A 22,435-nucleotide genomic window follows, 5' to 3' on the forward strand; every position below is an offset into this window, starting at 1 on the left:
ATTGAATCTGTAAAGTATTTCATGATATAATTTATATATTAACATAAGCAGATAGCAGTATGAAACATTCTTTGATAAAACAGAAAAAAGGTGAACATGCCTGTGAAATGACTTAGTTCAGCAAAGATCCAATAGCAATGGCTATATCTCTATGCAACGACAGGTATTACAGAACTTCAGGAAGGAAAAAGAAGTGAGAAAAACATTTGATCAAACCTTCTAGGTTTCACAAACTCACAACTTGAAAAGTACAAGACTGGCACATTGTATTTCTATTTAATTTCTGTTTAATTTATGTTATTATAAATCGTTGAAATTATAACTGGCAAAGTCAAGAAAAAATCCCATTGTCTAGTGCAGTAGTTTTAAACATTTGTGTCCACTTATTATATTTACTAGATTTATCTGGAGCTTCTAACCAGTGTATTTATTAAGATGTGTTCAGACCAAACGCAAAGCAAGTCTGAGTGTTGAAATGTTTCAACTTGTGACGCTGTCATGGAAACCTTTTAGCATTTTCTTGATATCACTGAGAATTAGAAAAGGAGGACAATCTTTTTGTCGGTGCATTTACATGCAGATTAAAAACCTGATTATAATCGGGTTAAGGGCACACTCCGGTTTCTCAAACACCATGTAAACACCATACACCAGGTAAAATCGGAGTTCTCAAACCCTGATTGACAGACCTAAAGAACGCCTTTAGTAACCGGAGTTCTCTTGCATATAAGCGCTTTACCTGGATTATCATTGGGTTTCTCATCTGCACATGTGCCGGGGTTAGAAATCCCCCGCTCCCCACTCCGCAGTGGTGACTTTTGACCCAGAAATAAACCAGGAAGCAACAGTGCCGAAAAACAAAGTAAAAAAACCAACAACAATGAAACCGAGGGAGGACCTCACAACGGCAAGTAACCTCACTACCAAGAAGACCCGTTTCTGTCGTAATTCTGTCCAAAAGTCGGCCATTTTCCCCCACGCTTGTGACTTGAGAAAGGTGAACTGGAAAAAAAGCTGCATGTTGGCAGAGTGCCACCTACTGTACCGGAGGTCGAGTTACTATTCAAGTTAGTTTTCCCATTCAACCCCCTCTCATGTATACGGGGTGAACTTCAATAATGCGATCATTCCCTTCACCAGGTATAGGCCATTTTCGGGTTACTGATGTGCATGTAAACACACTGACAGTCTGTGGACCACCGAGCCCAACGACCTTATATTAGTACTTGTAGAGAGACATAACAAAAAAGGGGAGGGCATGAAGAAAAGAAAGCAAAGCCATCAGATAGTTAAGTTAAGAAAATATGTACTCATTTAGCAATAGCCTCATAATGTCATATAAGGGTGAATATTTGCAAGTCACAGAAGACATCCAGCGGCCAAATATGCGCAAGAATTTGCTTCGTGTTTGGTCTGAACACACCTTTAGAGGTTCGACTCCATGTGCTCATGAAGTTCTGTAAGTTGAACTTGAATCAAAACATTTTCCAACTCCTATTTTTAGGGTCAATATTTTACTTTTTAAAATCCAAGTTAAGACCATATGTCACAAGAACCATCGCTTTGTAAAAATAATATTTGTGTCTTGCAATTTTTTTCTTTTCTCAGGTTTCTAAATTATTCAGTGCTAGAAGTTCTACAGGCAGAACAGAACCCAAGTCTCATTCATGCCATAATCCAACATTACTGATTTCTCCCTGAATCTGTAAAACTCAGAGAAAAGTAAGTCTTTTTACTGATGATCTTGTTTTTTACATTTAATACGGGCTACTAATTACAGGAGGTGTTCCTGTTAAAATGCTTTACATAACAGCTTTAAAGGAGCAGTGTGTAGGATTTAGTGGCATCTATGGATGAGGTTGCGTATTGCAACTAATTGAATACCCCAAGGGTGGCCGTCAGATAATTTAAAAATGTGAAATGCCCTCTCCAAAGCAAGTGTTTGGTTTGTCCATTCTGGGCTACTATAGAAACATGTTATTGCAACATGGAGGGCTCTGTGGAAGAGAACAGTATCTATGTAGATATGAAGGGCTCATTCTGACAAAAACACACTGATTATGGGTTTCAGGTGATTTTACACTAATGAAAATACAAGCATGAATATTATATTTAATTCATGTCCACACATTGGTCCTTTAAAGTCCAAATGAACAACCTGTCTTTAGAAGAGCTCAAATTAAACTCACACATCAGCATAATGATAGTCATGATCACAGGAATAAGTATTAAAAACAGTTATCATATGATATCCTGTACATAAACAGCACACAGTGCCATTTGGCAGCTTACATTAGGTGAGTGTAACTGTACAAATGTGTTCATAAGATCTATTTATTTTACTGTATTACTTTAACAATATCTATTTAATATTTACCATGTGTCGATGTTCTTCTATTTCAACAAGACAGGCATTTACAAACTACAAAGCTTCAGGGCACAGAAAAGAAATTACATTTAAAATATGTACATCACACTTAATGGATTGAACAGGCCATAAAGTAAACAAACTTAGCTGTGTATATGTGTGTGTGTGTGTGTGTGTGTGTGTGTGTGTGTGTGTGTGTGTGTGGGTGTGTAGATGAATGTGTATGTGCAAGCATGTAGATAGGAGGTATATTACATTCACAGTTGCAGAGGATGGGTGGGTTCGGTGAGAGAACATGTCGGCCATATTACCACTGATAGAAATGTTACAAACACTGAGAATTTCAGGTTTATTCTCAAAAACACCTGCTTAATTACCACTCTAATATAATATACCTGTGTGTTCTCTTTCTCTCTCTCTCTGTCTCTCTCGCTCTCTCTCTCTTTTTCTCTCTCTCTCGAACACACTCACATACACACAGATAGGATGTGGTCTACGAGCGGCAGCAACCGACAGTCCTCATTTCTTTGTCGACGTACTCCTGCAGCTGAAACTTTGGCTCATCGGGCTCCTTCATGGTCCTGTGCTTCAGTTCTCTGAGAGAGAGAGAGAGAGAGAGAGAGAGAGAGAGAGAGAGAGAGAGAGAGAGAGAGAGAGAGAGAGAGAGAGAGAGAGAGAGAGAGAGAGAGAGAGAGAGAGAGAGAGATTATACACATGAGGCTGGGCTTACTCTGCCAACAACAAAGACATATTCAAATTGCAATGGCTTCTCTGCATTATAGAATATCACAATAACAATTTCACTGTTATGACAAAGTGTCGTGGCATTTAAACAGTTAAAAAGGATGCACCATTTCATGTTTTAGACATGGAGTCCACTCATCCACAGTATTTCCAAAGCATACCATTAGGTTTTAGCTCAATGACTGTGAGATTACAGGCGGCCAGAAACATGGCTAATACAAGCTGACGTGAGAGAAAAATTAACTTGACCAATTGAAACATATTCCTAAATATATCTCTCCACTCTGGAATTATACAAATTAAGTCTAGGTTTGATTCATACAATAAAAAGGTGCAGCTGTGAAAAACAAAAAAACAAAACATGCGCTTGAAAATTTAACTTAATGTAAACATCAAAAGTTAGCCCAACATAACATAAATTATATAGCTACACATTTTTTTTCACAGTCCCTGAACACCCACACAGGTGTTTTCAGTAGTTGATTAGACCTCTTCTCAGGACTGTGTGGGTGTGTGTACTTTCTCCAAGGGAGAAATACAGAATAGTTGCAGTTTGATTTAAGGTGGCCCGTATGATTAACAATGTCAACTTATTTAGAAGTTACGAAAACACTCCACCTTAAAAATTCCTGGCTCTGTAAAAGTGTGTGTTGACAGACAGGCTGTCACCCTGCTTATAGAGGGAGCATGCAGCAAAGGACCACAGGTCAGAATCCAACCCGGACGCTGCAGTACTCATTTTAAAAAGCCCGCGCAAAGATACGCGTGCACAGATCAGTTTCTGCGCTGCGTTCTACTACACCATTGGATAAAAGTGACTACTCTCTACGTGTTGTTGTGGCGTCTGTACTACCACACGTCACCCTTCCGCTTAGAGTTATATCAAATCAGCAACTGGGCTTGTCTCGGGGGAGAAAAACGTCCCTGCTCTGCAACAGGGTAAAAAAACAGCCGGTCAAACGGCCACTTGGGGGACTCACATGCAAATTAGGGGCGTTTGGGCGAGAGAGACCCGCCTCATTCCAGGTATTCGACCTTAATGGAAACGCACCTACTGCATTCACATCAGCGGGAGGGACAGATGGACCCAAAAACCCGATGCCCCTGGCCACGGCTGTCACGGAGGCATAAAAAGAGCTGGTCTGATATTCTGTATTTGCATGGTGTGGGCCAGACTGTCATGCTATTCTTGCTAACACCCAACCATGCCAGCCTGTTACCATAACGAGGCTATAAATGTAAAACAACTCCCACACAAACTGTCTGACACTACACATTTCAGTGAGGCTCAACACGGTGGTGTCATTATTAAGAAATAAAAGACAAGCACAACTATTAGATGTTGCTGTCAAATTAAACATTTGGCTTGATCTCATTATAAAAGCTGAATTTCTAATTTGTGTCCCTGTCTATTTGAATGCTTAACGTTAACTTTCATTATCATATCATGGCCTGAGGGAAAAAACAATTTATGTCAAAAAATAAATTGTCAAAACCCTCCTCTCCCCTAACTGCGCTTGTTTTTCAAACTATCTTGAGCTCCGCTTTTAAACGTTTTATGTGGTAGGTCTTAAAAAAGTCCTCCAACTACACCTGCCCCCATTAGTGATGGAGAGCTTTTGAAACAGAATGTGAAGGCTCTCAAATAGATTCACACACAGAAATATAAGGCCTGTTCGGAAGACTCATTTCAGCTGATCAGACCTCTACGAGGGCCTCATCTGTGCAGCTGATGAAGCCCTTGCTCTTCCATTATTCTGGAGTAGATGCCGTAATTATCACCCCTATGTGTTGAATCGAAAATCATTTTGAATCAAATCGTGAGATTCCAAAACATCACACCGCTACAGGGGACAGTACTGTTCCGGTCCTCATCACTGCAAGGATTTGAGAGTTTGTGTGCTCTGTCGTTGTGTGTTCCTTCATACTGTGGTGTTGTGTGTGTGACTCACTTGGCCACTGCTGTGAAGGCCAGCTCCACATTCAGTCCAGATTTAGCACTCGTCTCCATGAAGGGCACTCCAAACTCCTGCACAGAGAAACAGAAAAATCTGTTGTTGTGTGTATTTGTGTGTGTGTGTGTGTGTGTGTGATGCTGACAGAACAATTTAGTTTAAGATTAATATGGGCTTGGAAGTTTAGGTTTAAAGTACCAAGAGAGGGACTGCTGATCAATACCAATAATTGAACAATAATTTTGATGGGTGCTAATAGGCATTATTAGGCATGAAAGATGCTCCCAGGTATAGTAATCTCATTCTGTGTGTGTGTGTGTGTGTGTGTGTGTGTGTGTGTGTGTGTGTGTGTGTGTGTGTGTGTGTGTGTGTGTGGGTGTGTGTGTGTTTGTGTGTGTGTGTGTGTGTGTGTGTGTGTGGATGTGTGTGTGTTTGTGTGTGTGTGTGTGTGTGTGTGTGTGTGTGTGTGTGTGTGTGTGTGTGTGTGTGTGTGTGTGTGTGTGTGTGCACGTGCGTAGAAATGCTGTTGAAATGCTTATGTTTCTTAAGCTTGTGTGTGCATACCATTTCTGTTCATATCTACTCTAACACGCCTCTCAGAGATAATCTGAGCAAAACGGCCTGGAAAATTAAGTTAGCAAGCCCCCGTCATTTATTCCAAACAATAACAACATTATGTGCCTCCATGAAGACGTAATTACACACACTAATCAAGACACAGAAGCTTCATGGGGCGTCTAAGGGCACACATGACTGCGTGGGCAGAGCAAAGCATCTCTTTTATCCTTGTTACGTGTTTCAAATTGACCATGTATGTACATACATATGTATGCTCCCAGGGTCCTCGTTGTGAGACACAGTTTCGAAAACAATTTCAATGGTAAAAATCTTTTAATCCACTGTGGAAATATTGATATCAACAAAAACATTGCTCCTCCATCTGTCCTATTAAGACAATATTGAGCTGGATAACATAGGACCCTGAGAACAAAGATGCTTCCTGTGCATGTTTGTGCAATTTGAAGCTCACCTTTGCTAGCTTCTCTCCCTCCTCTCGCTTCACCATCCTGTCATGTGTGGAGTCAACCTAGAATTGGACGCACAATATCATGTAAGAAACTAGAAGCTCACATCCCAAGTCCTGACACACTGCGTATTATGGAGAGTGGTTAATGAGGGAATTCACATGTTTATACACCTCAGTACTTAGTGATTTTTCATCTGCTTTCACAGTTTTTGTCATTTTTGGCTTCAATTTTCATGACCACTGCTTAGGAAAAACATTTGGGCATAAATGCCACAGAAGATATATAAGATTATTGGTTTTTTGTTCACTTGGAGGCAGGGGAGCTCCATTCAAGCTACACAAAACAACATCTGGCATTTTATCCCCTTAGAAAGCTGCACTAGCTAACGTTCTAGCAAAAAGTTGCCTATCTACACTTTTACCGGACATGTTTTAATTAATTAGGAAACATGTTTCTGGCTTTAGTCTCCACCACCTACTGAGAAAAACATGTAGCTTACAATAGTTATTTGTGAGATAACTTGCCATCTGTGTTTAAATTGATTTGTTTTGAAAACACCAGGAAGCCTAGTTATTTAATTAGCTCAGCTTAGCTTATAGCCTTAACTAAGATTGTCAGACTAACAGACTAGAAACATATGTCTATCTCCTTCCACTCAGCATGGATTATGTGGTTATAACTTGCATATGATATTAAGATAATTTTAAGCCCCTGGTAGTATAGTTTAACATTTCCCCTCTGCCAATACTGGTTGGGCAGGTATCGTCTAGTTGGTCCCCAGAGCTTTTTCTTTGAAAAAAATACCTCCTCCTGCTGTGTCCGGAAACAAGATAGAGGAGCAAAAATGCTTAAAGTTTATATAGAGACATGTTAGCAAACATTACCTATTTACACATTTAGCAACTACGGAACAACAGCATTCATTTAAGTGATGTTTAAGGCCGCCAATTGTAAGAAATTGAAAGCTAAAAGATGCTCATCTGCACAGAGCTGAGTTGAACTGCAGAGTTGTTAATTATTTGTGGGTGGGCTCTATTCACACTACATACAGTCATATGATAACACAAAATGTCAAATATTGATTGAGTTTTATAATTTCATCTTTAGTCACTTTTCCAACAGAATGTCCTATATCTTATATAATGAAAAGAAACATCCCGAGACATTTTGTGACATTTGAAAATCCAGTCTGCAATAAATTTCTTTCCCTGTTTTTAGACACATCAATAAATCTATCCTTAGACTTCTCCTCCTGCCATATCTCCCTCCTTCCCTCCCTCTATGAGTCCATCTGTCCATCCATCTCCCAGGGTTGGCAAGGTCTCACCTTGTTGCCCAGCAGCATGATGACCACATCCTGCTGGGCATACTCGTGGATCTCTGTCAGCCAGGCCTGGAGACGGAAAGAGGAGTGGTGAAGAAATCCAAAAACATAAAAAGGAAAGAAGAGAAAGAAGAGAGTACTGAGTAGATAGGCATTATACAGGGGTAGGGATTAGAGGCAGATAGTGATGACAGAGGAGATAAATGGATCCATAGAGAAGAGAGAGAGAGAGAGAAAGACAAAAGATTCATCGGTTGTTCACTGGCTGCAGTCCATCTTCTCCTCCCTTCCACCCTCCAGATCCCCTCTTCACCCATCTTCCCTGCTCCTGCATCTCAAATTCATCCATCTTCTTCCAATTACAGGCCAGGAGTGTCTTGGCTCTCTTTTACCTGGCTTGGTTAAAAAGCACTTCTCTTACTCTGCTCACATGCACTTTCTTAAGAGATCTCATTGTTAGTTTATTACACCATACGTGCAGCACTCAACTTTAAAGCAAACTTTTGGAATGACCAGGGTCGTCACTGAGCAGGCAAGAAGATGGATGTAGCTCAAACAAACAAGAGAGAGAGGCATGGTCGCTAACCTTCGAGATCTGATTAGTATTTGACAAGTCACTCTTTACTGTCAGTTAATATTTCATTTAACATCATTCACAGGAAACAAAAACAAATAAACGCAAATAGCAATATTCCAGTACACTGATGGAAGGCAACACAATCAGGACGGGCTCTGTTTATGTGGGAACAGAACAGAATTGGATGTGACATTTCTGGGAGGTTGGGATGGATAGATATTTTGCATAAACAACATCTGATGCACAATGACAATGACCTGCTTATAAAAGGATTCAGTCAGGTTGATATTGTTGGTTTTAGGGCTGAACTGAAAAGTTGGAAGCTAGATTTATAATGTTGACATTTGAAATCTAGCCCATTTAAAGTTAAAGTTCAAATCAATATGCCCTATTTGTTCTGTTTAAACCCTGTATTTTTGCACAGTTGTAAATAAAGGTTATGCTAAACTACTATTATTATTCAATTTATAGAATTAGATTGCTGTTTTTTGTACAGTTGTTTTTACACCTGAGGCGAACCTTACTTGAGTACAAATGAAATGTACTCAAGACAAGCTTTTCAAGTCGACACCTGCTGCAGACAGAATGGAGGTAGGCTAATGCCATTAGCTATAGTTACTGTGTTGCAACAGTATCTACACACAAAAGCACAAAATGATAACTGCAAACATGTCCGTCTTTCCAGAATTAAGTTTGATTACATTGCAGCCTGGTTCATGGCTGCTGGCTGCAGAACTCCAACATTGGACCACTTTCAATAACTGATCCCATTAGTCACTTAGACACAAATACAAAGGGAAACAGGGTTAAAAAAATACTTAAATCCCCCTTTAACATTGTACTTGTGTCTTGTTATGATGACCACTTTTAATTTGTAAAATATGATTATTAATGCAGGCTGCAATTATTTACATTAAAGCCGAAATAACTGCCCTACTTTTATGTTTCTAATTAGCCTAGATGATTATGGAAATGATTTGAGTTATGGTAATTACTGTCCCTTAACATTCTCTGAGCAGATGATGCATTGTGTGAGTGCTTCTGTGTGTGCGATTCAATCTATATCCACTTTTGCGTTCAACTGTTATACATGAAGAAAAGTGAAAAGTTGGTTTTGTTGGCAGTAAAATTAGTTCACAGATAGTAAAGATAGAAAATAATGAACCATAGAGGATCACAAGATTTGTATTAACTTTCCAGCCTGCCTCATTTTTGAATTCACAGGATATCCTGGAGGACAGAGATTCTGCCTGCTAAGCCTGGATAAGAGAGAGGAGAAGATGGAGGTAGGTGTAATGAAATGGAGATGCAACAGTGAAATCAGCAAAGAGAGAGAGGTTCATGGTTGTGTCAGAACTCCTCTACGGTTTGAGGTAGGAGAAGAGGAAGGTTAGGCTGTTATGGCAGGGGAGAACAGACATTTCATCTGTATGTCAATTGTATACAGAAAGCTGGAAAAAAAAGATGTCCTCAACAAAAATGTGTGCAAATATTATCATTACATTTTCAGAAAAACAATTACTAAGCAGTGACCTCTGTGTCTGAGAAATTAAGCCAATGCTGAAGTGCCAGTCGAGTGGCCGCTTAAGGCTGGCTTCAGAACAGAGCAAATCCCCATAGATAAGGAAAGCAAATCAAGCAAACTACTACAAACCACACAAGAACGTTCACTCTGCTACTCTGACACTCTCAGGTCAGATGTGTCTGGGGTGGGAGCATGGATGTATAAAGACAACTGGATACAGTGTTGATCAGTCTATAAAATGACACGGTTGATTGGTTGATCCCCGACAGCTTGAATAGGAATTAAATGATTTAATTGGACCGAATGGATCAAATCATGATATGACCACCAGCCATTTTGCTGAAGTTGTGACAATCAAACAAAATATCCACTGAGTTACGGATATCTCCTTCGCCATGTAGTTCATTTTGGGCAACCCTGAAGTTGCAGTTCCACTGTTTGGCCACTATGTCAAATCGGCACTATGTCAAATCGGCTTCTATGTCCAGCACACTTCCTCATTGCTCAAAGGGTCTCAGTGAGGTTGTTTTGGTTCACACCTGCTCTAATGAGCTGGACCGAGGGGGGAAATGAACCAGACTAAACAGAAATCAGAATCAGAATCAGAATACTTTATTGATCCCCGGGGGGATATTCTTTCGTTCCAATGCTCCGTGCACAGTAGAAACAAGCCATAAAGATGAATAAAGTAGAAATAAAATAAAGTAAAGATTCAAATAAAATACAATTAAAATAAATCTAAAGTAGCTAATAAATAGCCAATAAAATACAGTACAAATTGATGCAGGTAGCAGTGATGAAATAATGGCCTTGTGTTGAGCAATCTCTCTAGCTGTCTTTGGTTGAAAGGCATCTAGAGAGCTGTAAATCAGCAATATATTATAATGCTATGAAACTATTATGCAACTTGTACCTTCATTTGCTCCTTTGGTTTTTCAACGTAATCAAGCAAAATTTGGGGCATTTTTCACTTCCAGGAATCCTCCAAAACCCAAGTGTGTGAGTCGTTGTTTTACTTGGATCTTCGAGTCCTTAATCAAAAGATCTGAAGGGTTTTTGTAATCCTTTTCCTAGCAAACCTGGGGGATCAGGCTTCGAATCTCTCAATTTTAAACAGAGCTGTACTGTACATGTCTCTTGAGCTGGTCTTGCTTTCCAACTTCAGATGAAATTCCCTCTTGATTCCAGAAATGCATTATAAACAACTTCCCTAGGTTGAATTTTAGGCCTAAATCAAATGTGCGACTGTAGGAATAAAGTAAATCAATTCATTTTTGTATTTTTCAGATAGAGCAAACTCAGTTTTTAAAAGTTTGCCGCGTGGGCTGTAACAGCGATGTAGATACACAGAAGGAGTATAACCTCAAACATGACAGACGTACAGCTAGACAGACAGCTGCCGTTAACATGTCAAGCATCAATAAGCATGTATTGATCTCTTCTGACTGGAGGGGAGCAGAGGTAAATATATTTTATTGCCGTCGAATGAAACAGCGAGAGAAAGGTCAGGTCTCTCTCACACACATTTCCACCTGCCCCCCTCCATTTCTCTCTCTCTGAGTTTACCATCAGACGAATACCACTCGGATCAGCAGTAATCCTTCCCCTCATCCACAGGTTTACAGTATGCTGCGCTCCCTCCCTGGGGGTTTACATCACTTCATTACACAGAGATTAATGTACAGAGCAGTCCCGACTCTTGACAACATGCGAACCTGCCAATTACTCACACAGCCTTGAAAGATCTCGGCGGCCTGTGTGGGTGGATTACGAGAAAGTGAAAGCAGGAACGCAGCTCCTGTACAGAAAGTGATCAAACTTCAAAAGACTCGCTGTCGACACTGAGCGTTAGAAGTCACACAGTATGTGGAAGCATGGGAGGAAGACACGTGTATGCGTTGGTCTACATGTGATAGCTTTTGACACGCAGTTAGATGAACAGATTTGGTCCAGCCTTTGGCTGACACTTTGACTATCCAACCATCGAATTTTGTGCAACGGGAGACCGACGAATGAGACTGAATGTCATGACCAGACAGGTTTATAAAAGGGGTAGCTGCAGAGTCATGTGATCAGTTTGCTGGGTGCTTATTTTTAGCTCTCCGAAAACATCCAAACAACATAGAAATGTAAAAAGAGTGTATGCTAAGAGAAGATCAAACCAATTGCAGGGTGTGGTTGCAGAGGACATCAGGAGTCACCAGAGAAGGCCACATTCTGACTTTCATAGTTGCTAAAACTCTCTGAAATTTGTGGGTTTCTTCAAAACAGATGAGTGAAATGTATAAATCAGTATTACCATTTTTTCTCCAAATCCCCAGAAGTCGAGAAAATACCCCCCCCCCCCCCCCCCCCAGGTTTGAAAGAGCTGTACTCAAAAATTGAAAAACGTGGACTGGGATTGCTTTGAAATACTGAAGTTTTTTTTCACAGAAAATCAAGAATCATTTTTTTTATTAACCAAGTTGTAACTGGTGAATAAAAGCACATTAAAGCACCTATGGCCCCATATTTTTCACAATGTTCTCATCTGTTTGGTAAAATTTTATGATCCTAATGAAAATATCACTTTGAGTCACCGGAGTTTAATCCTGCAAATAGCAGCTTTAGGTTAAGTTATGAGTTATTATCATGGTTATGCCTTCATCTTTGATGGTACTTAAGGATTTTCCAAATAGAAAAATGTAGCTACATTCCACTTGTAGGTAGTAACAAAACATACACAATGTCTACACAGACTGCATAAATACATTAGCGGAGCAGCAGCAGAACACGAAAGTCACAAAAACTGCAGTTCCTCAAATTGCCACTTGATGCTGGCTCAAAAAATGAGTTGATCCCCATAGACCCCACTGGTAAAATGCACAACTTTACATCAGAAATAAACACGTTTACAGCCTGGTAGAAAAAAAAAAAGGTTTTAGTCTGTAATACTTATTTGATATTCAGTTTTGCATGGTTCCCACGGGTCCTTAAACATTTTGAATGTCTCATCTCTCAACTTCAACCGCTTATCCGGGGTCGGGTCGCGGGGGCATTTTGAATGTAATATTAATAAATAGTTTTAACTTAGGCTACGTTCCACTGTCTTCATGCGTTTTCAGCAGTTGTGTCACTGTTTTACACGCCACCTGTCTTGAGAAAGTGTGATGGTCACGTGTGCATCACTGATTTCAAATGATGCAGGCTAAACAGCAGCAAGCAACCTCTGCCTCTTTTTAATAGTCATATGTGAGTTTCTGTAAAGCTTGCTGGTTCTCATTATGAAAATTCTCAGCAACAGTAATTAACAATGATCCGTGTCTCAAACTATGCCATATGGGTCATTTAATTCAAGGGAATTGGACATGGAAAGGCCTTTAAAGTCCTTATATGATGTTTAAGAAGGCGCTGGAACCCTGGTTGGTGATTATTTGTTCATAAACCAAAGTATTACCAAATGTCTTTACTGTTTGTTAAGACAGGTCACTCAGAACCACAAGAGTCAACCTCATGGTGGTGCAATGTGGAGCTCCAAAGTCATTGTAAATGAAAGTTCCGGATACTCAAACCTCACTGTGGAAAATAGTCGTATGTAAATATGTATTTGGATAAAAACTGAGCAAAGTGGGAAAAAAAGGTTCTCTGAAGTTTTGTTACAGAACGGGCTACATGTCCAATCACTCCTAACTGAAATGTGTTTCTCATGAACCAATACCTACTTTCCTATACGGCTCTTACTTCACGCTATGATGAAAACAGCTGTTAATCAACTTGACTGGTGTGAGAGCCCAGAGTTTCTGGGCGTTAGTTTGAGGAAGTTGTGGTCAGATGTGAGTGGTTTGCTGGGCGGGGAAATACAGAGAGAGACAGAGAGAGACAGAGAGAGAGAGTGATATTAGGAATGATGTGAGAGAAGTTAGTCCAGTTTGAGAACTGAGATCAACACACATCTACAGGTAAACAGTGATTATATTTTACATTGACCTTGATCTTGGACACAAACGTACTCACATTGTTAACATGTCAGTGTTCCTTTTGAAGTTTTTGGACATATTAATTTGAGGTTTTCAGTTTTCAGAGTTCATGTTTCAGTTATTTGGTTAGCCTGCATGTTTATTGTGTGTGCAATACAAAAGTAGTTTCATCAAATCCACTACTCTATTTATATAATTTAATGTAGGACTATGTAACTTTAGAGAGTAATCTTCCTCATAATACGTAAATAATAAAACTCACTATACAAAATTCTGTGCTGCTCCAGCCTTACTTGGTCTGGTATGCTTAGCTTATGTGGCTCTGTTGCATTGTTATTGTTAGCAAACCTAAGGCTATTATATGGTTGTAGTACATAACAGAGTCAGTTTGCTGACACTATGACTCATGTCCATTTGAGCTACTGTTACAAGAGCTTAGCATTGTAGCAAAAAAGCTAAACAGGAGTTATATAACTGTATAAATGTCATTAATGTCTTTTCAAATCAAACAAGTGATTTTCAGTTGAACCACAATGTCCTTTCAAAACTTCCCACGACTGATGGGTGTTGACATTGGTTATGAAGTGTGACTTTTTTTGAGAAGTCCAGATGGGCGTCTCCTTTTCCTCTTTTCTAAATTCAACATCTTGACATCCCCTCCCTCCTTCCGTCCTCTCACTTTCAACATGTTTGTCTTCACAGGGGTACAAACACTGAGGTGAGGTAAGGTGAGCCCCTTCAAGCAAGATGAGTAAATGTGCCGCTATCATAAATGGTGCCGCTAACCCATCCAGTGCTGATGGTAGCTATGCTAAGTGTGGCCAGATGAGTATAAAAGTGTCTGAAGCTAATCACGTGTGCATCAGAGCACAGGACAGACACTGCAAAAACAGACAAGGACCAGCACCTGTCCCAACACGCAGCCAGGAGCCCAGAGAGCGGCCTTTCTCAACAGTCTCCACCTCTAATGTGACCCCATGTTCTCATCAGAGGCGATGGTCGGCAGATTTTTGCAAGTGCGGGGCCTCCCCTCTTATTACTGTGAGGAAGAACAAGAAGGAACCACAGCCTCCTCAGCGTGGAGCATCTCTCCTTCGACCCCACACAGCATCCAATTATTCATCCAAACGCTACTCCCTCCCCCCCATTGGGGTCTTTAGCTCACCTCACCCATCCTCCTCCTCTTCCTCCTCATCCTCCACTTCTTCCTGCTCCTCTACTCCTCCTGTACAGACATCTGTCATCACTGGCCATGACCCCCGAGGATGGAAACTGCGTCCTAAGTCCAGCTCCACCTCCCCATGGGCTCGCACTCACAGGCTGTCTCTGCAGATTCCCCTCCCTGTTATCTTCCCTGAACCCAAATCTAGTCCTGCCACTAACTCTAAATCAGACGCTGCTAATCCAGATCCTTCTCCCAAAATCAAACCCCCTCTCAGACCCAAACCGTCCCGTCGCCACTCCGACTCGTCAGCCTTCCTCAGATCCGCGGGGACCCCTCTACCTGTGGTGACTCTTGAGGAGCTCTGTGCCGTGCATCTCCGCTCTGTCACCCTTTTGGATGAGCCTGATGATGTCTTTAGCGGGGGGTATGAAGAGGAGGTGAGGGTGACCGCTCGGCCGAGCAAAATGCCACCACCTGTTCCAGAAAAAACTGCAGTGGCGAGACAAATAGCACAGCTGATGGCTCATTCACACCAGCACTGTGGGACAGTTATAGCTAATGAGGAGATAATTTACACCAGTGTTATCAAGCCACAACCTACACATTCACACCAGACTGAGGACCGCAGAAGCCTGAATACAAGAAAAACTGGTAAGCAATGTTGAACATGTCCCACTAATTACCTGAGAAGAAGGAATAATAACGTAAACACAACACACACTGTACATCTAACAATGGGGTAATCCAATAATTTAGCATAGTACTTCTTGATAAGTAAAAGGTAAACAGACACTTACAGGATCTGGGAAGGTTCTCTAATGTGCAGATTTGGACATAAAGAATCATTGGCTCATATTTTAGTGCTGCCCTCCAGTGACACTGCTCTACTATCACAATGCAAATAGGGCTAAGGTTATGTAGTATAAGGCAGAAATGAACATGCAGACTTCATTTATGGACGACTTAAAAAGCGCCCATGGTGTTGAGCATGACCATGCTCCTTAGAGAACCAGAGCAATAATTTAACTTCAAACGTAAACGTCACAGTTCACTAAAATAATGAACATACGTGAATGTACTTTTGTGGAGGCTCCCTCCCCTTTTGTTTATTATTACTGAAGCATTAAATTCCAATTCATTTAATTATTAATTCAGCTTTAGCAACAGGATTAGAGTAGAGAGTATCTTTTTAAAGATTATTATTATTTGTTTTTTTGCTTGTATTTGACAGTACAGCTTACAGTAGGATCAACAGGAAAGGGGGGGTCCTTCCACACTGGATCCTTTCCACAATCCAACATGATTATCTCTTTCAGTAAAATGCAGGAACCAATGGAATAGTTTTTACGTTGTGTCCCGCACTGTTGCCACTAGTAGGACATTCTCTGCTGTTTGTGGCTGCAGAGCCGTCAGTGCCTGTTAGTGAGAGGAATCACTCTTTCTCACAGTTCTGTCAGTGTGCAAGAGAAACTGAAGTAAGAAAAGTTAACAAAACAAGACAGTCAAGAGGCTTTAAGGTTGAAAATAAACTTAGATTAGAAAACACTGAGATTATTCGTTTAAGCCATTGACGGTTCCTAACTGTATGTTTTAAGATTGCCTTGTGTTGTTGAGCCAACTGGCTAACTAGCATCTTGAGCCGTCTTTTCGCTCTCCCAATTCCCATTTTGAATCACGAATACAGACTACCGCCGCCTGCTGGTATGGAGAGTAATTTTCTCTCGCGCAGGCGCAGAACATATGTGCTAATTGTTGCAGTCTTTGTAGTGTATTCAAATACCTCTTCTGGGCAAGACACAGGCGACGGGACAGTCAGCCTTCTTCGCCACTAGCTCTTTGAAGTTGGCTCGGTATGATTCTTCCTGTCAGGTAATGACTTCCTTTGAAACCCCAGCTCGTAATGCTTTCCATTAAAAAAAAGTTCTACTAGCTGAAGCCATAATACCCCTTTATTACATCCTCAGAGGTACTTCCTTACACTTCCTCCAGGACGACGGATGACATTATATACTGTAGCTAGATTTATATACTGAGAAATGCTCCTCATGATGAGAAACTGAAGTAAAACGGCTGGTGCCCCTCTTTACACAAAGAGTAAATACATATAAGATATGATCTTTTGTATATACAGATGATACACAGCACTCTTCAAAGTTTGCAGATGATCCAATTGTAGATGTCCGAGTGCCTTTCACCCTGATTAGCTTTTGATTGATTTTCCTTTACCATGTGTGGAGAGGAGAGGAGAGCTGTTACAGGGTCCATCAATAGTAACAGCATTTTCGGTGTCTCAGCAGGGCTGTGTGTGGGCACCAGCTGCGACAGGGAGAGGTCCACTCCACGCTTCCCTGGCGGAGGAGACTGAGAGAGGAGACTCCTTCAACCTTCAATAATTGTTCATATTACAGTATGTGTATTGTATGTGCTGTGGATGGTATATCATGGCATATCAGCCTTCATTTGAAGTTTTTAATATTGCTAAACTCTTCCCATCTCTCATACAAATGACAAACTACTTCAGTATTGCATGATGTTTTACCTCTCTGCTATACATGTCTGTTGAATATCTGCTGTAATTATTTGGTTAACTTCTCTCTGTTGGGGAAATTTTACTTCTCCTTTGTGTGAGTTCAGGCAAGTGTTGCTTTAGAGCATGTGATGCTACTGTACTTGAGTAGGAAGAAACTAACCCTGCAAATGTTGTGTTGTAATTCCTGCTGGTAGCTAATAGAGATGATAAATCCCAAAATGTCGCTCTAAATTACTGTTGTATATTTGCTTGTATAGCATATGGTATTTGGCTGGTGTATGGCTCTGTTGGCTGTCAATATGATAACAGATATGACATTCTTTGCAGTAAAACAAGTGCATTTGTACTAGAAAAGAGCATTGATATTAGTTTATTAATGGGTTAATTAACCGACAGGAAATAAACTGTTAAATCCTAAATTAGTATTCATCTCAGTTTTTTTCAGTTATGTATTTGAAGCTGGGGAATGTATATATAATAAATCCCTTTCCTTTCTGCACAGCACAGCAGAGCTCCACATATAGACTATCATTTATGTTTTTAGTGAGGCTAAATAAATAACTGTATAAAACTTGTGCTGTCTGGCTGATTTTGTTTTCAAACTTGGCTCCAGTTATGTCGGTTATTATCATACACTGTATGAAAGGGATGGATGACAAACTCTATGCCTTAAAATGTTTGGCAGAGCTGAACACTAAGTCAGTGTCAGTTTCAATGGTGCTGCGCTAAATGCCAAGGAGGGAAACAGGTTAGTTTTAACTGGGTGACATAAGGGCGTCATCCCCATGTTCCCAGAGGGAACCCGGGGAATCAAATCCCTCCACTGGTTTGATTCAGCATTTTGTTAGGGTTACGGTTAGGGTCAGGGTCAGGGGGTAGTGTTAGGGTTTACATAGGCATATTTGCCGGGAAATTCAGCACTGATGTGGAAACAGGGAACATAAGACCCTTTCTGTGACAAGCAGGGTCACATACAAAGCACATACAAAGCGGGGAACATAGGACCCAGGGAACATAGGCACGAGTCATCCAAAGGACTGTTGAAAGTGGGTGAGCGGGGATCTCTGGGTTCTGGCATTGCTCACCTACATGTAGGACTACTGTGACACAAAGCCAGTTGAAAATTGTCAGTTTCCCTAAAGTTAGCCGGTAACTTTAGCTAGCGAGCTTATGGTGTATTTCATGGGAAAAGGTTTTTTTTATAAATTTCCTTACAAATGTATTTCAACAAAAATCTGTGATTGGTGTGAAAAGACTTTTAGCTTCAAGTGTGATGAGCTAGTTTAATACAATATTGATAATAGAGCTTTTTAACTGATGGTCAAACAAAGGAAACCATTTATTACATATTCATCATTTATTTATATTAAAGATATGTTATAGCCCTAAAATGACTGGAGCCCTGTGAATGTAGCAATTGTTTCCTGTTTTAATGAATGTCAAGAATTCATGTTTCTTTATCAGCACATTTCATGGACTGATGTTTCTAACACTCTGCCTCCAAAAGTATTTCTGCTGCTATGCTCCAGTTCAGTCTTGGCAGGCCCTTACTACATACAATACAATGGCAAATTTGCCCGACGGATATACAAATACACACTCACAATGTGCAGCAGCAAAAAAACAACTTACAATGCAATGTGAATAGTACACAGATATCACACGGGTGCAAAGTTCTGAATATCTTGCTGCATATCTGTACCGTCAAATAAACAGAAAAGTGGGCTCAAGACAGCAAAAAAGCTTTACTTATAGAGACCGTCTAATCACAAAGAAACAGCTGCTTACAGGGAAATCACTGGAAAAATAACAAAAAAACAGAACACACGTTACAACAAACAACAATAACAGTCTTAAAAATTCCAACTAATGCCCAAAAGACCCACGGTGTGTTTTTACAGCAACAACAGCAGGGGCAAATATGTAATTAAGATGAGTGAGAGGGACCAAAAGAAAATGCTAAAATGACAAGCATCGGTCAAAATCCAGAAAGTAGCAACTAAAGGACAACACTTGTTTGCCTTTTGGTGCCTTTGCCCAAATTTGCAGACTTACCAAGTATTCACGTTATTAACTTAAGAACAGATTGAGACAGAATTAAGTGTTGCAGGAAACTGAACTGAGTAACACTTCATTTTACAGGTCACAAAGTTTCCTATTCATCTCCTAGAATGGAACTGACCCGGTAATTGGGAAGGTTCCTGGAAAGTATTTAATTTAGTCCTATTAAAGGGGAAATGGTACACTTCAGTACACATCCAATTATTTACTTCCAATTAATTGTTGATGTAACTTAAAGAGTCTTTTATTTTCAGTTAAATACCCTCAAGCCCAGGCCAAGACAATATAACATTATCATAGTTATTTTTACAGTACATTAGTATTTTGGCCTTAGGATAGCATGAGTGAAAAAATGATCTCAATTTAAGGTGCACTTATTTTTTTCAGAGCTTTTAATGGCATCTCGAACCAACACAGGGTTTACGATGTCCTGTGATCATTGCAACCTAGTCACATCTTGCCTTCTTTCTATATTAACACAATGAAAATATTATCCTTCACATTTAAATATTTTGGTTATAGTGCAAAGAAAACCATAAGTGTTAAAGGTGAGATGCAGACAGAAATTTGGATGGAGTCAGTTCTGTGAATCTGGGTTTGGTCCGCGGAGATGAGCTGCTGGTTGTTGAGCCGAGCGGAGACAGATCTGCAGTGTAGGCTGGAAGCAATGCTGCCGGCAGGTGAGCAGTGGGACTTCAGATCATCATACACAAACGCATGCAGAGACCACACCTCCATACACACACACTCTCTACAGCACAACCTGTGCATGCAAATCAGAAGCTGCTGCATCTCATATTTCCACATTGGTTCACTTTTTATTTGCTGAACTACAAATAATGAAGGAAAAGTTGTGCCTGCATGAATTACAGTAGGGTTTATTCCTTTGACCTAAATCTAATCTCAGTCTTTACTGAAAATGCAAGTCCCATGCTAAGATATTTTTCTCTGTTTCTACTCTGCATCAGCTACTGGGAAATCAACTCTTTCTGTCGAGAAGAGACAGCAGCTCTACGGTAAACTCATTGGTAAACAATCACCATGAGGAGGAGTTTGGTCACATGAGAGTCATCTCAGAATCACTCTGCCAACACACAGTACAATCCAACCCCTAGTTTGTTGCCCTTGGTTTAAACAGGGATGGAGAACTTCACTTCTTTGCGTTTTCGTATTTGCTTTGTACTGGACAGTCAGGGGGGCGGCACGGTGGGGTGGCGGTTAGTAGTTAGTAGTTAGGAAGAGATGAAAGGGCAGCATTGTAAATTGGAGATAAGTGGTGTTGTTAACTGTTTACCAGAAGGAACTCAAATTCAGTCAGAGCATTCCATTAAGATGAAACTCAATAAAATAGCTCTCAGTAGCACAGTGTTAGCTGTTCCTGGTCAGAAATTACAGGAGCTAACCTCTGTCACTTCACTCCGCAGCAGAAACAACACATGGTACTCCTCTACGGAGTACCGGTCTTTATTTTCTCTCAAATTGAAAAGTGTGGCTGCTGTACATTCACTTGGTATCTTCACACATAGCTTGATAAACTTTGTATCTCCTCCGGTCGCTCTCTCGCATCCACTCAGAACACATATCCTTTCATATATCATGTCCTTTATTGGCCACGGCCCCAGAGAAGAAGGCTGCGTTGCTCTATCTTTTGATTGGCACACCCGCTGATTCACGGTTGAACCTGTTCGGACTGAAAATAACAGCTATTTACAGGTTACAGTTCGGAACCAACTTTTCAGGTTCTGAACCAAGTGGTTTTTGTTCGGAATGCTACAGCTGGTTCAAACTCTGGTGCACAAACCTGAACGGAGCACGTTCCCTGTCAGTCCAAAAAGGCTAACAGTGAGGTGTCCTTAGTGTACGTATCAGGACATAAAAAGTGGGTTTGATAAACCCCTACAATAAAGTCTTTTTAGGGCATCTTGGTGGATTTATTTTGATCTCAAAAGACATGTTCCCAATGCTCCAAACATAATAGGTGTGATAGAACCTCAGATATTAGCTTTCCCTCAAACTGAGTGATTAATAACTAAAGCGTGAAGGGTAAAAAGGAGAAAACTCTCAGGAATCCAAAATTAGATGATGGGATGCCTCTGAGGAGGATGAAAAGGCAGAAAAGACGAGATCTTTACCTCCTTCAGAGTGAGACAGAACAGCCTGACACAGAACTTAAATATTTAATATTATTTAATATTTAATAAGTCTTAACTGCATGATTACAATATTAACATTTTCCTTAAAGAGGTGGAGCTCTGTTTCAACCATGACAAATAACAACACAGTGGAAAGTACTGTAAAAAAACAAAACGACCAGCCTGCCAGACCATACTCAGGTAAAAATAAACTGAAATACATATGAGTCTCATTACAGAAACTTCCTAACTCTGAAATCCTATTTTGTTTCAGTTTAGGTTGACATTTAAGTTTCCAGCAGCCCCTTTGGCAGTAAGATGTAACTGCGCGAGTCTGTTCTTTCAGAGCCCTCCATCTTGTCTCGTTCATGGTCGCTAAGTTGTTTTTTTTTGGCTCTTTTGAAAATTTTATTGTGACACATTTACATCTCTACTTCCAGTCCGTCCTCTATATTGTCGCTGTCACGCGGAAACCTTATCTCCATTTTTTGACATTTTAATTTTTTTTTCATAAATGTGCGCTATTGGTCACGCTTCACATCTGTATGTGGGTTTTTAGAAAGTTTTAATCAATTAAAAGTATTGAAAAGAGGTTGTGAATAAACCTCTTAACTCCATTGGATCCTCAAACTGACGGCAAAACCTTGCAGCTCCTCCACCCCCTCTCCATTTGGAATAAAGTGACGGCCGAGCTTGAGCCGACAGTTCATCTACTTTACGAGGTAAGTTGATTGATCAGGTCATCGGAGCTCTTTATTAAGTGTTTTAAAATTAGCTAGTTAGTAGCAAACTCAAAACTCACAACCCGTAAGGTTCTGACCCACAACCAGCCCGGTGATCATGAGGTTACTGTACTGACAAAAATCACACAATTCAGGTTGTGTTTCCGTGTGACAAAGCATGAGCCCCGGACCTCCATAATTAAAGCGTTTCCATCCGAGACACGCAAGTAAAAAACATCTGACATGTTCACTGTTAAAACAGGGAGTTAGACATGGTCGGGCTAATAAAGTCAGTGACACTAACTCTGTGTGAACAAGCAAAAATTTAAACTAAAGTGCGATCTCACT

General features: G+C 40.4%; 1 protein-coding gene across 1 annotated transcript in view; it reads right to left on the reverse strand.

Annotated features, from left to right (window-relative positions):
* Positions 1–2,839: 2,839 nt before the first annotated feature.
* rab26 (RAB26, member RAS oncogene family) overlaps positions 2,840–22,435 on the reverse strand; it is a 104,953-nt gene continuing 85,357 nt past the window's right edge. Inside the window, exons 6-9 of the mRNA XM_083933054.1 lie at positions 7,423–7,488; positions 6,098–6,154; positions 5,065–5,141; positions 2,840–2,964 (exon numbers count right to left, since the gene is read on the reverse strand). Of these exons, the coding sequence (XP_083789180.1) occupies positions 2,862–2,964; positions 5,065–5,141; positions 6,098–6,154; positions 7,423–7,488 (303 nt within the window). The 3' untranslated portion in view covers positions 2,840–2,861. The remainder of the gene's footprint in view (positions 2,965–5,064; positions 5,142–6,097; positions 6,155–7,422; positions 7,489–22,435) is intronic.

Source organism: Echiichthys vipera, assembly GCF_963691815.1.
Source record: "Echiichthys vipera genome assembly, chromosome: 18".
Classification (NCBI taxonomy): Eukaryota; Metazoa; Chordata; class Actinopteri; order Perciformes; family Trachinidae; genus Echiichthys; species Echiichthys vipera.